Genomic DNA, 15,571 nt, shown 5'->3' on the forward strand with positions numbered 1-15,571 from the left:
ACCTCATGAAGCTGGTTGAGAGAATGTCAAGAGTGGGCAAAGCTATCATCAAGGCAAAGGGTGGCTATCTGAAGAATCTAAAATATATTTTGATTTGTTTATCACTTTTTTTGTTTACTACATGATTCCATATGTGTTATTTCATAGTTTTGATGTCTTCACTATTATTCTACAATGTAGAAAATAGTCAAAATAAAAACCCTTGAATGAGTAGGTGTTCTAAAACTTTTTGACTAATTGTGTATATAAATAAGGTATCTGTTTTTTATTTTTAATAAATTAGCGAACATTTCTAAAAACCTGTTTTTGCTTTGTCATAATGGGGTATTGTGTGTAGATTCAGGACTTTTTATTTTATTGAATCAATTTTAGAATAAGGCTGTAAAAAGTAACACAATGTGGAAAGGGGGAAGTATCTAAATACCTTCTGAATCCACAAAACATTAAGAACACCTGCTCTTTCCTTCACAAAGAGTGACCATGTGAAGCTATGATCCCTTATTGATGTCACAAATCCATTTCAATCAGTGTAGATGAAGTGGAGGAGACTGGTTTAAAAAAAGATTTTTAAGCCTTGAGACGATTTGAGACATGGATTGGGTACGTGTGCCATTCAGAGGGTGAATGGGCAAGACAAAGGTTTGAAGTGCCTTTGAACGGGGTATGGTAGTAGGTGCCAGGTGCACCGAATTGTGTCAAGAACTGTAACGCTGCTGGGTTTTTCACGCTCAACAGTTTTCTGTGTGTTTTCAAGAATGGTCCACGACCCAAAGAACATCCATCCAACTTGACACACCTGTCCTCTACCATTAGCAACTGTAATTTCATTTGTAGGGTTTCATTTGTAGACGGAGAACAGAACCACCACAATGTTACTTGCCGGCAGGTACAAAAGTAACACAGCCTTGGGAGGGAAGTAACAGCCGCCAAGAAGTGCACAATACCTGTCTTATCTCCATGTTTTTGGTATGTAATGCTTGTTACTTTCAACAAATGTAATATCAGCCATGATTTCACGTATCGATTGAAATAATTTATATTATAGGTTCTAAGTTTATGAAAATGAACCATGTGTCAACATTGCAATGTTGTTCAACCACAATATTTTGTCTTTACAATATGAATCAAACTAAATTGGATCAAAGAATAGCTATATTAACCCTAATTTTGTCATCTCACCTTAATGGGAATGTGGTAGATGTTTTTCGCCATTTTCAATTACTATTCATGGTTAGCCCTACCAATCAGGCACGCTCCAGCTGTCCTGGAGCTGATCGATCAAGTCAATTGATTTAAGGCATAATTCTAATGTCATATATAATTTTCAAACATTGTCGCATGTTGCTATTTTGCAAACATTTATAAAAGCAATATGAACTAGAGGAGACAATGGCCTCTGCTTAAACGTTTATTTTCTTTTATTCTAGATCATCAGATTGCATTGTTACTTCCGTCCCACCTGTCTTTCCTGTAACTTTTCCCAGGCTAACACCCAAGATTAGCTAGCATGATACTTGATACTTATGCTGGCAATTAGTCGCCAAGTTACCAACCTTTTTGCTGACGAAACATGGTCAGACTGGGCTGTTATTTTGCAGGGAGGTTGTCCTCCGAATGACTAACATGCCCGACTTCATTACATCATTCTAGCTTCCTTGTTATCTGAGAAAATGGTGCATGTTACTTTGGTCCTGGTTCTCCCCTACATTGCATAGATTAACATTGTATAAACTCAGCTAGTTGTGTAATGTTGCATTATCTTGTAATGTGTTTGAATCTCCCTACAACATCTGGTAATGGATGTCCTTGACTTTCTGCTTTTATTTTCTTCTAAGAGCGATACAATGGACCCTTCTCTACTGTTGTAACCTTGGACAACCTTTTCTAATAAGAACTACTGTCAAAATCCCCTCACACTGATCTGAAACTTTGTTTTTTTATACACAATGAAATTAAACACACTATCCCTTACCCAAGCATTTCCTGATTAGTATGTTGTGGTGGACTGTAATTACAATTGCTTCAACGGAAACCTGGTAAAATTGTTTTGTAGTGTGGATAGCCACTGAATGTCTCTGAATTCACTGTCAGCATGCAGCCAAAGCTAATAACCACTTTAAGGTAACTAGCTCGTGCTTTCATTGTGTCCTGATGTCGACAGCAGATGGGAGTTGTGTTCATAACATGGCTAGCTAGAAACCATTATGAGGGTTAGCGCTCAGGCTAGAATGAACGGCGGCCGGTGCGTGGGAGAGAGAATATCTGTAGAGTTCAAAAAGTCCTTGCACTCAAAACCATGAACAGGAGTAACCCAAGGAGGCTGAGATGCAAAAAGAATATAATACAAAAAGTGAAAGGTGCTAATAATTTTTTTTACTGGACATACGTTTTGGCCGTATGCTTTTATCAGTGCTGTACACACAAATTAAGAAGACACGTACTTAAGACCTGCTGTGTGTAACAAGTGCAACAGGAGCAAAGCAGATAGTTTGTTAGAGACTGGCGAATCGGGAGTCAATGCATATTAACAAGGAATATATAGAAGAGTATCAAAAATCGATAATTCAAATCCCACATAATTGGAAAGAGACAACAGTATGGGGTACATAACAATATCAGAAGCAAAATATATGAAATACTCGAGTAGGCTAAAACGCTCAGCGGGGGGGACGGGGACTGTTAGTGCGTGTAGACAACACTACAAGAAACATACAAGGTCCAATTCCTCATTAGGCCCTTGGGGGTGTAGAGTTTTTTAAGTACAAGATCCATCGGGCTTAGCGCTGGAGAAGGCGCTCATCCTATATTGCATCTGCAGTTTGAGAGAACACGGTCAATGGCACAGAACTTAAGATCATTCACAGCATGATTAGCCTCATAAAAATGTCTGGTGATTTTAGGTAATATCTTCAGATGGCACTGCGATGCTTATTATTGCGCAACCGTAGTTGCCTACGTGTAATAAATCAAAATAAATCAAATGTAATTGGTCACATTCACGTGTTTAGCAGATGTTATTGCGGGTGTAGTGAAATGATTGTGTTTCTAGCTCCGACAGTGCAGTAATATCTAACAATTTCACCACAAATACTTAACACACACAAATCTAAGTAAAGGAATGGAATTAAAAATATATAAATATATGGACGGGCAATGTCAGAGTGGCATAGATTAAGATGCAGTAGAATAGAATACAGCATATACGTATGAGATGAGTAATGCAAGATATGCAAACATTATTAAAGTGACATTGTTAAAGTGACTAGTGTTCCACTTATTAAAGTGGCCAGTGATTTAAAGTCTATGTATATAGGGCAACAGCCTCTGTGCTAGTGATATCTATTTAACAGTCTGATGGCCTGGAGAGAGAAGCTGTTTTTCAGTCTCTCATTCCCAGTTTTAATACACCTGTACTGACCTCACCTTCTGGATGATAGCAGGTTGAACAGGCAGTGGCTTGGGTGGTTGTTGTCCTTGAGGATCTTTTTGGCCTTCCTGTGACACAGGGTGCTGTAGGTGTCCTGGAGGGCAGGAAGTGTGCCCCTGGTGATGTGTTGGGCAGACCGCACCACCCTCTGGAGAGCCCTGTGGTTGCTGGCGGTGCAGTTGCCGTACCAGGCGGTGATACAGCCCGACAGGATGCTCTCAATTGTGCATCTGTAAATGTTTTAGGGTTTTTAGGCTCTGTTGCACCTTCTTCACCACACTGTCTGTGTGGGTGGACCATTTCAGTTTGTCAGTTATGTGTATGCCGAGGAACTTTACGCTTTCCACCTTCTCCACTGCAGTCCACGATCATCTCCTTTGTTTTATTGACATTGAGTGAGAGGTTATTTTCTTGGCATCACACTCCCACAACTACTGTTGTGATGTCTGCAAACTTGATGATTGAGTTGGATGCCTGCTTGGCCACACAATCATGTGTGGTGAACAGGGAGTACAGGAGGGGGCCAAGCACACACCCTTGTGGGGCCCCAGTGTTGAATATCAGTGAAGTAGAGGTGTTGTTTCCTACCTTCACCACCTGGGGGCGGCCGGTCAGGAAGTCCAGGACCCAGTTGCACAGGGTGGGGTTCAGACCCAGGGCCTCGAGCTTAATGATGAGCTTGGAGGGTACTATGGTGTTTAATGCTGAGCTATAGTCAATGAACAGCATTCTTACATAGGTATCCCTCTTGTCCAGATGGGATAGGACAGTGTGCAGTGCGATGGCGATTGCACCGTCTATGGATCTATTGGGGCGGTAAGCAAATTGAAGTGGGTCTGGGGTGACAGGTAAGGTAGAGGTGATATGATCCTTGACTAGTCTCTCAAAGCACTTCATGATGACAGAAGTGAGTGCTATGGGGCGATAGTCATTTAGTTCAGTTACCTTAGCTTTCTGGGGTACAGGAACAACGGTGGCCATCTTGAAGCATGTGGGGACAGCTGACTGGGATAGGGAGAGTTTGAATATGTCCGTAAACACACCAGCCAGCTGGTCTGTGCATGCTCTGAGGACACGGCTAGGGATGCGGTCTCGGCCGGCAGCCTTGCGAGGGTTAACATGCTTAAATGTCTTATTCACATCGGCCACAGAGAAGGAGAGCCCAGAGTCCTTCGTAGTGGGCTGCGTCAGTGACACTGTGTTATCCACAAAGCGGGTGAAGAAGGTGTTTAGCTTGTCCGGAAGCAGGATGTTGGTGTCCGCGATGTAGCTGGTTTTTCTTTTGTAGTCCGTGATTGTCTGTAGACCCTGCCACATACATTCATGTCTGAGCCGTTGAATTGTGACTCCACTTTGTCTCTATATTGACATTTTGCCTGTTGGATTACCTTGCGGCAGGAATAACTACACTGTTTGTTTTCTGCTATATTCCCAGTCACCTTGCCATGGTTAAATGCAGTGGTTCGCACTTTCAGTTTTGCGTGAAATCTGCCATCTATCCACGGTTTCTGGTTAGGGAAGGTTTTAATAGTCACAGTGGGTACAACATCTCCTATACACTTCCTGATAAACTCAGTCACCGTATCAGTATATTCGTCAATATTATTCTCGGAAGCTACCCGGAACATATCCCAGTCTGCGTGATCAAAACTATCTTGAAATGTGGATTCAGATTGGTCAGACCAGCGTTGGTACATCCTGTTTGAGTTTCTGCCTACAGGAAGGGAGGAGCAAAATGAATACCAGTGTATTGCAAGCCGCATGGACAAGACAGTAGATACACTACATTGTTAGATCCACAGGCAATTAATCTATTGATCGTGTATTCTTTATTTGTAATGAACGATCTGAAGGTGTTGGACTTTTTAATACCTGTACAGGCCGCACAATTGTGACGGGAAGAAACCACGGGCATCATCCAAACGTTCCTTGGGAGATTTCGATAGGTCATAAGTGACTGCGCCACCAGCATGTCCTTTACGCCTCGATCACACCGACAGGGTCATGGCATTTTGGTACACCAGAAGTACGTTCAGCTGCGTTTGCCTTGCAGCATTGGTGCACATTTTGGTCTTCGCCCTAGCATTACACAGCTGATTCAAATAATGAAAGCTTGATGAGCTGTGTAGTGTGTGTAGTGCTAATCAGCTGTGTAGCGTTGAGGCAAAAACCAAATTGTGCACCCAAGGGGGCCCCAAGACCGAGTTTGCGAAGCCCTGAATTAGAGGATGAGTTGGCTTCTGGAAATATCAAATCACTATCCATTGATATAGGTTAATTTAACAGATAGCCTCCAAGGTTTTTTCTGGATCCAAAAGCTTAGGCGGTGGGTGTGGCAGGGGCCGTAACAGGGTGGCGCGGTCTGCCCCCATCTTGGTGGGGTAGAGAAATGTTTGCATTTCTAAGCCAATTTCCTGCAATTCTACAATATAGCAATATTGTTTTCAGTTTAAAGCTAATTTCCTGCCATTGTATGCATTTTGCCATGGCTAATGCTGTGTTATTTTGATCAAACATAATAACAAAATCTATACTGCTAAATTCATTGTTTTAGGAATTTTCAATTCTCCCTGTTTAGCTTTTATTTTGGTGATTTGTTAGTTCTCAAAGATTACAAAAAAATTGTTACACCCATCTAGTGCCGGCTCAGACCACCCACTTTGCATCCATAACATATTGAATTCTTTGGGGTATGGAAATGTTGATCAATTGGTATCAAAGGACCTAGCAATGCCAGGAAAATAATCCCCACACCACCGCCCAGCCTGTACTGTTGACACCAGGCAGGATGGGGCCATGGATTCATGCTACTTACGCATAACACAACAGGAACCGGTATTCGGCGGACCAGGCAATGTTTTTCCACTCTTCAATTGTCCAGTGTTGGTGATCACATGCCCACTGCAGCCACTTCTTCTTGTTTTTAGCTGATCAGAGTGGAATCCTGTGTGGTCATCTGCTTCAATAGCCGATCCGTGATAATTATCAACGGGGCGTTCTGAGATATTGTTCTGCACACCACTGTTGTGCCATTCTCCTTTAACAAGTTGTTTTCACCTCCAGGACTACCACTGACTGGATGTTTTTTTGTTTTGCGCACCGTTCTCGGTAAACCCTAGACACTGTCATAAGTGAAAAGCTCTGGAGGCTGGACGCTTCTGAGATACTAGAACCGGCGCGCCTGGCACGGACGATCAAAACATGCTCAAAGTCACTTAGGTCCTCGTTTTGCCCATTCTAACATTCAATCAAACGGTAAGTGAATGCCTGTCTGCCTGCAACTCACTGTCTGTTGGAGCGAAAAAACTGGCCACTGAGTGTACATCCATTATCTTTTCTACATACTCTATATCTGGTTTTAGTTGTTTAAGTTTACACTGAAAACGCTTTTCAATCCTTACATATTCTTCCACTGTTTTTCTCCACTGTTTGTACTTAAATAAAATGCTTATGTGGCACGACACAAGGATTTAAACGGCAGAAAAAACCCTGGCCTTTCCTCTGTCTAGTACCCAACAACCAGATGTTCCCGATTTTCAGAGGAAAAGGAAAGTGAGTCTGTGGGTGCGACTTACGCTTTTGGACATTAACAATGTGACATTCCATCTTAACTCCTCCTCCACATTTACTGGATTGGTTGAACAGTGCAGTAGAGTTATTTACCAGTAGGTAGAAGATCTAGCATCAGGACTTTATTTCATGCTTGCTACACTAGGTCACTCCTAACCTAAACCCACAACAATACCCACAGGCTATAAAAAATAATGAAATACCATCCATTTAAAAGATGGGAATGTCTGAGCAATATGTACCTCTGCAGAACATTTTCTATTCAGAACTATTTTGTTTGTTTGGCCTTTAAGTTGTTAATGCGTTGTGGTGGTTCATTTGAAAGAGAGCCATTTCCAGGGCTCAAAATGAATCCGAGTGTGAATCTCAAAAAGGGGCTCCCCTCCCACAGCTTGACTGGCAGCAATGGAATCATGTAACTGTAACGTGCATACGTCCTCCATTTCACCTCCATGTCTTAGAAGAGAATGGCAGTGAGTGACTGGGCTGCATTGCTAAATAGCATTGTGTGTTTCTCCCCTGAAGGGAACAACCCATCTTCAGTGCCAGAGCGCACGTCTTCCAGATAGACCCGGCCACCAAGAGGAACTGGCTTCCGGCCAGCAAGCATGCCGTCACTGTCTCCTTCTTCTACGATGCCAATCGGAGTGTGTACCGCATCATCAGTGTGGGGGGCACCAAGGTGAGATGTGAACCCCGCTGGCTCTCTCTTACCAACATGGTCCTCATTGTCCAGATTGCCTTTGATGCAATATGATTGAACAGCAGAGTCCCCTTTGAGTAACACCATTAGTAAGGACCTGCTGTGTCATGTCTGGTAGAGGGTAGTTAGGTGTACCCTTGGCTGCTTCCCAACACACACATTATAGGGGAGCTGGCCTGCTCTTGACTAATGAGCATGTAACATTTTCTAGTCCTGCCTCCCTATGCTTGTCCTACAAAGGGTGCTTCAAAGGTAGTCAGCACACATCTTATTATTTTGCTTAGGTTTTTGTCAGTACTAGAGTGAGTGGATGTCCTTACTCAATGAGAATGTTAATGCTCTCTCACTCACTGAATGGGTTGATGGATTAAAAAGGGAAATGGTGAACTTTAGACACGTCTGCAATTTAGTACATTTTGTACAATAATGCCTTTGTCTGATGTGTTGGTAATGTTGTTTTTCTCTGTGAATTTATTATCAGTAGGCCCCAGGCAAGGTGGCAGAATCAAGCAGTGATGTGTGAAGTTTTCCTTTGTTGCTTTGTTGATTAGAAATAAGCGGTTGATTTATTTCATGGCCTCTGCCATCCATCATAGGCCATCATCAACAGCACCATCACCCCCAACATGACCTTCACCAAAACCTCCCAGAAGTTTGGCCAGTGGGCTGACAGCCGCGCCAACACCGTGTATGGCCTGGGCTTTGCCACCGAGCAACAGCTTCAGCAGGTTAGTCACCACTATAGACTGTCTCAAATTCAGAAGAAACACATTTATAATGCACACTGGTTGACGAATTACTCTGATACTTATATTTAACTTTTTCTTCCATAGTTTTCAGACCAGTTCAAGGAAGTGAAAGAAGCAGCGCGTCTTGCAAGGGAGAAATCACAGGAGAAATTTGAACTGACCAACCCTGCGCTGAATATCGCCGCTCCACAGGTGAGGCCTGGAATTGCAGTTGTTCGATTATTCTCATAAGTAGACTGCTGAGGCATGACAGATAAGCACATGGCGTAGCAGTGCTACCCCTAAGGACCGTGTGTGTGTGTGTGTGTGTGTCTCACAAAGACACGGTGGTTGGAACCAAAAATCTCAAATTTGGACTCCAGATCAAAGGACAGATTTCCACCGGTCTAATGTCCATTGCTCGTCTTTCTTGGCCCAAGCCATTCTCTTATTATTATTGGTGTCCTTTGGTAGTGGTTTCTTTGCAACAATTCGACCATGAAGGCCTGATTTCACGCGATCTCCTCTGAACAGTTGATGTTGAGATGTGTCTGTTATTTGAACTCTGAGAGCCAGTCCAGTTTCATTATAGCGCTTGATGGTTTTTGCGACTGCACTTGAAGAAACTTTCAAAGCCCAGTGCACTAAATTTGTTAAACAATATTTTTTTCAATTTATTCTTTATTTTTATTAATATATATATATTTTTTCACTGTTCAAACATTTACATCAGAAGGTGCAAAGTTGGGGCCTCCCGAATGGCGCAGTGGTCTAAGGCAGTGCTTGAGGCATCACTACAGACAATCCCAGGCCTTGTCACAAGTGGCCATGACCGGTGCACAATTGGCCCAGCGTCATCCGGGTTAGGGGCTTTACATGGCTCATCGCATTCTAGCAACTCCTTGTGGTGGGCCGGGCACCTGCAGGCTGACTTCAGTCGTCAAGTTGAACTGTGTTTCCTCCAACACATTGGTGTGGCTGGCTTCCGGGTTAAACGGGCGGGTGTTAAGTGCGGTTTGGCGGGTCATGTTTCGAAGAATGACTAGACTTTTGCCTCTCCCGAGACCGTTGGGGAGTTGCAGCGATGAGACAAGATCACAATTGGATATCACAAAAAATAAATACAAAAATACAAAAAAACGCGCAAAGTAATGGACAAAGACACAAAACATCCACATCAAATTTGTATATTTTCTTGATCAAATAACATGGAAAACAACTAATTTTTGTGCGGTCATTAATTTACCGTTCTTACAAACCACTTCATGTAAATGTACATGTATGTAGGCTGGTCATGTAGGTTTGTACCTGTAAACTTTCCCTCACCATGAAGAAAAACAATGCACAATACAGTAATTGAGTACATTGAGACATCAGCTGGTTTGTGGTGATGTGGTTGTTGATAGATCATGGTGATTGCAATGCTAGGGTTGTGGGTTTGATTCCCACAGGGGACCAGTACGAAAAAGTATGTGAATTCATGCACTCACTACTTTAAGTTGCTCTGAATAAGAGCGTCTGCTAAAATGGAAAAGGAATGAATAGACCATTTCAGTTTTCACATAGAAATAAGTATTTTAAGAAACTAGAAAACATAAGCTATATCAAGCAAGTATTTTTATATTCCATAAATATAATCAGATTAACTTTTTTGTACAGATAATTATCAGTTACAAAAGCTGGTAAACACTCAAATACATTTTTGGAAAAACATTTTCACAAAAGTGGTGCACTGGGCCTTTATTAGTCCTGTATTAGTGGACTGATATAGACGTCTTCAGTGCGAACAATCATTTTTTTCTGCTTCCCTCCTGTCTGCTAAAAAATAACGCAGCACCCCCACCGCAAACTACTTCCCGTGGCTATTCCTCCAAAGATTCTCTTGTACCATGTTGTGTGCTGAAAGGCATTAGGGTTGTTTGTTTCTTGGGAATTAATATGGGATATATTATCACTAGGTTACGTTTGAAGGATTTGCTGTATAAATAATGACAGCTTGAGCCAATGTGGGCGGGAGACACAATTTATACACCGCGCAAACTATGTAAATACAAACTAATCGCGTTTGGAAATCACATTGTTATACAGCTCGTTGTTACAGAGCCAACCTGAATCGATGGCTCGTCCAATTCATTTGAATGGCTATTTCAGCAAAGTAATTGTAATCCATCGTTTGATAAGTGCTAGGGCCATTTTGGTTATTTGTTTTGGTACCAACATGCATTGAATGAGAGCTGTGTGTGTGTGCTGCAAACCACTAACAACAAGCCAGTGAACATGAGTAGCTGCCAACAGTATAAGGCAAACATCTTTTTTTTTTCAGAATAGCGCTAGTCACGGGGGAAGCAGTTGTCCATACTGTCTACAGCCAACCAGAGCCTTTGTGTAACTGTACAATAGCCCCGCTGTTTAGCATATTGAGATAAACAGGCGTTAGGCGGCATTCTACTGGCATGAATTCCTATTATGCATGACTATGAACAATGGGCGGTATAGAGTAGATACCCCGGGAAGTCATTGTTTGGGTATTCATAAATGTGACACAACTTCAACAATACAGCAGAAACAACGGTACATTCTTCTTCATAGCTTTCCTGGTTTGTGATATTCTCGAGTCATGTTTTACAAGGCACATCTTACAGCTGGGCTTATTTTGATGTGATCTGATTTCACTCTGTTTTTATCACATTAGTTCAACAAACTATGCCCCCGTGTCCGTTGACACCAGGCGGAAACATTCCTTTGGCTACTGTGGGAATGTATAATGTAATTGCAGTGGGGTCACCTAGGAAACTGGCTGGAGCACAGCGCATTTCTTTGTACAGTTCACTGACTCATTCCTCTCCTCCATCTAGAGTGCACTCATCTCTGTCCTTTCAGCCACACACACACACACAGTCTGACTTTGGCTTTCTGTTTGACTTAAGATAAGATAAGTCAAACGTATCGATTTGTGTTCTATGAATTAAACACAAGTGGTGCAGTTTCATGTATGAAATATATGCCGACATTTAGCATACACACGGCGGACCACTTCATGAAATAATTATTGTAATTGACTTAAGTCATTATGGTTATGGCAGACGTGTTGTCACGTCTGTGATATAACTGTAAAATCTTTGTCTGGAGGTCCTGTATTTTAGTGTTGAAAAGCTTAGTAGTGACTTTATTTTGTAGCTGGAGGGACAGCTACAATAGAAGCGTTGTTGATGCTCCAGGTTTTGGTACCTCTCCTATTGTATTAATTCACCACACTCCAAACCTTACAAGCCCTGGCCACTGACAAATAGCATGGGTACACCCACTTCTTTCACTGCCTCCAAGGCAGCAGCACACTCCCACTGATGCAGAGCTATGTGGTTAGGGTGCATCTCAACAGTCTAAAGTATATTACTTTCATCCTCGGCTTCGTATCTGATAGGTGGAAGCAATATGCTTGATGTCTATTGGGAATTAGCTTTCACCTGTCCACTTCTTTCACATTTTTTGTCAGAGCAGATGACAGAAAGGAGATAAGGAGAGGAAGCCACGTTTGTCTACTGAGATGTGAAGTCTCAGTAGGGGTCGCGTCATGCTGTAGGCGCATCATGGTCATTCATGACAGGAGCTAGGAACTTCCCTGTGAACCAGGGCTACACATGATGGCAGCCATATGAAAAGGGCAGATGGTTGTGCTCGAGTACGACGGTTGTCTATAATTAATATGACCTCACCATTAAGAACCCACAAAGAGAGCCGGCATGTACCGAAATATGCCTCTGATGCAAGGGCTTATTAATTAATAATGCTGGTTCAGGGTCTCAAGGAAACCAAGTGTAAAGGAAAAGTATAAAGCAAGGAAAATAGGTTTGACAAAGAATGATAAATAAGTAAACATTGGTGATGTACTTGGTTTGCGGTAGCACAGGGTTATAACTTTGGTTTAATATTTTATATCTGTTTGAAATGAAAATGTATAGTTTTTAATCATCTCATCCTCTTCCTTTTATGGTCATGAAACTCAGAGCTTTATTCTATAGCCCTACTATATATGATATTTTCCTAGAGAAATTGTTGTAACAATGGGTACTTCATTCTACACGATTAGTAATTACCTAGAACCAAATTTCAATGAGTCTCACAGAATCCAAAAGGAAATTGGCATGTAATTATCATTATACAATGTAATTACAAAATATCAAGGGAATAGCTGACTGAAATAAAGCATAACCAGCGACTATCTTTGTTTTAGGGTTGTTTTTTGTTGTTGCATAAAATGGTGTGCACCGGAGCAGACAGTATGACACTGAAATATTGCTGATTATTGCTCTCTTTTTTTTTAAGCTCTGTTCATGAAAACACACTTCTCTCTCTTTTCACCTATTCTCTTTTCCCCCCACGCGGGTGCCCTCTGCCTCGCTGCCACTGATCCACCATCTGCTTGCTCATCTCACAGCTCTCTCAGGTTAGTGTCATGTCTATTACACCTCTTTTCTCTCTGCTGCCGACTGGCACGGAGAGCGCACTCCCTGCACGTTATTCCAAAGGCATTCTCCTCATCACATCCCAGATGGCCTACTTCATGAGGCATTTTCAATGGGACTTGGGAGTTCCTAGAAGAACCCCTAGTGTTTCCATGAGACATTGTTCTCAATAATGCAGTTGCAGTATGAAGAGGGTAGATTTGGAGAGCGGGAAAGAGAGAAAAAAAAGCATATCATCCCATGATCAAATACAAACGGTCTGTACATTTTAAGGGAAAAGATTCCACTTGCGATATCATCATTTGAATTACAAACCTAATGAGCTATTCCGCTCGTTAGGATGTAGTACTGTCGTATGTTTGCACTTGCTCCTATTGGAATGCACTAGTCAACGATGAGGGAAAACTGTTGGAAATTTGTAATCCATTATTACTTAAACATGATCCACATTGTGAATAATTTAGAGAACTGTGCTCCCTAGCCATTGACTTTGGTGTGTGGAGTTGTCTTAGCTTTGATTTCTTGCTCTTCACTTTTGGACCTAGCTAGCGCCAGCTCTGTTTTGAATGCTGGCCCTGTGCATTTTTTTTATCCACGTTTTTTAAGTATAGTGAGGGAGTAGCTAGGTCATAGAAACAACTTCCTTGGGGGGAATACACACAGGCTGACTCTGAGACTAATTAATAATACAAGATTTTCTGAGTGCAGGGGTGTAATGCCTCACCGATGCACTCTGCACTTGTCGAGCTCAAGTTTAGTTCCCTTTCAGTCAGTCAACTTTGGTACAATATACTTATGGGGTGTCGAACTCTCACGACTTCAGTTGAAGGATCTACAATCACTCCTGACAAGGCCAATTAAATCCACGGCTCACTGGAAGCCCCGCCTTCCACAGGTGATAAGCGTGAGGCTCGGATTCATTCCTTCAATTATTCCGCACTTCACCTCTGTGTGAACAACAACGATTCACGCTACCTAAACAAACAATTGGAACACGAGAATGTCTTACTTTGCGTCAACTAAACTGCCCCGTAGTGGTAGAGCGTGCTCACCCCCTGGACGCTGTGTGCTGACGTTTGTATGGTTCTTCTAAGTTTTCTAATCACAAACAGTTATTCCTCAAATTATTTGGCCTGGCTCTAGCAAATAAGTAAAATGTCTTACGAAATTAAAAAAGGCTAACAACCATTTTGTTACATTATTCTAAAATGTATTAAATTGCTTTTCCCCGCAATCTACACACAACACCACATAATGACAAAGCTAAAACAGGTTTTTAGAATTTTTTGCTAATTTATAATTAAAAAAATGTAAAAAACTCACATTTACATAAGTATTCAGACCCTTTACTCAGTACTTTGTTGAAGCACCTTTGGCAGTGATTACAGCCTCAAGTCTTCTTGGGTATGACACCTCGAGCCTGGCACACCTGTATTTGGGGAGTTTCTCCCATTCTTCTCTGCAGATCCTCTCAAGATCTGTCAGGTTGGATGGGGAGCATCGCTGCACAGCTATTTTCAGATGTTCGATCGGGTTCAAGTCCGGGCTCTGGCTTGTCCCAAAGCCAGAGACTTGTCCCAAAGCCACGCCTGCATTGTCTTGGCTCTGTGCATAGGGTCACTGTCCTGTGGAAGGTGAATCTTCACCCCAGTCTGAGGCCCTAAGCACTCTGGAGTAAGTTTTATCAAGGATCTCACTCTACTTTGCTCCGTTCATCTTTCCCTTGATCCCAACTAGTCTCCCAGTCACTGCAGCTGAAAAACATTCCAACAGCATGCTTCACCTAAGGGATGGTGCCAGGTTTCCACCAAACGTGACACTTGGCATTCAGACCAAAGAGTTCAATCTTGGTTTCATTAGACTAGAGAATCTTGTTTCTTATGGTCTGAGAGTCCTTTAGGTAACTTTTGGCGAACTCCAAGCTGGCTGTCGTACCTTTTACTGAGGAGTGGCTTCCTTCTGGCCAATCTACCACAAAGGCCTGATTGGTGGAGTGCTTCTGGAAGGTTCTCCCATCTCCACAGAGGAACTCTGGAACGCTGTCAGTGACCATCAGGTTCTTGGCCACCAAGGCCTTTCTCGCCCGATTGCTCAGTTTGGCCGGGCGGCCAGCTCTAGGGAGAGTATTGGTGGTTCCAAACGTCTTCCATTTAAGAATGTGGTTTTGGGGACCTTCAATGCTGCAGACATTTTTTGGTACCCTTCCACAGATCTGTGCCTCGACCCAATCCTGTCTCGGAGCTCTACGGACAATCCCTTCGACCTCGGCTTGGTTTTTGCTCTGACATGCACTGTCAACTGTGGAACCTTAAATAGACAGGTGTGTGCCTTTCCAAATCCTGTCCAATCAATTGAATTAACCACAAGTGGAAAATCAAGTTGTAGAAACATCTCAAGGATGATCAATGGAAACTGGATGTGCCTGAACTCAATTTCGAGTCTCATATAGCAAAGGTTTACTGATGTAAATAAGACATTTCTGCTTTTTATTTTAAATACATTTGCAAAAATGTATTAAACCCGCTTTTCACTTTGTCATTATAGGGTATTGTGTGTAGATTGAGGGAAAACATTTCTCTAATCCATTTTATAATAAGGCTATAATTTAACAAAATGTGCTAAAAGTCAATGGGTCTGAATACTTTCAGAATGCACTGTACAATACAGAGAATTGTCTTTC

General features: G+C 42.2%; 1 protein-coding gene across 3 annotated transcripts in view; it reads left to right on the forward strand.

Moving 5' to 3' along the window:
* The window catches only part of LOC109902371 (homer protein homolog 3), a 50,252-nt gene that overhangs the window by 15,673 nt on the left and 19,008 nt on the right, over nt 1-15,571 (forward strand). For 2 of the 3 annotated variants that reach the window (XM_020498665.2, XM_020498667.2), the window contains 4 exons: nt 7,523-7,679; nt 8,297-8,428; nt 8,534-8,641; nt 12,864-12,872. In XM_020498665.2, coding sequence (XP_020354254.1) covers nt 7,523-7,679; nt 8,297-8,428; nt 8,534-8,641; nt 12,864-12,872 — 406 coding nt within the window. The remainder of the gene's footprint in view (nt 1-7,522; nt 7,680-8,296; nt 8,429-8,533; nt 8,642-12,863; nt 12,873-15,571) is intronic. The other variant, XM_020498666.2, reaches the window with a different exon arrangement.

Source organism: Oncorhynchus kisutch, linkage group LG13 (genome assembly GCF_002021735.2).
Source record: "Oncorhynchus kisutch isolate 150728-3 linkage group LG13, Okis_V2, whole genome shotgun sequence".
Lineage (NCBI taxonomy): Eukaryota > Metazoa > Chordata > Actinopteri > Salmoniformes > Salmonidae > Oncorhynchus > Oncorhynchus kisutch.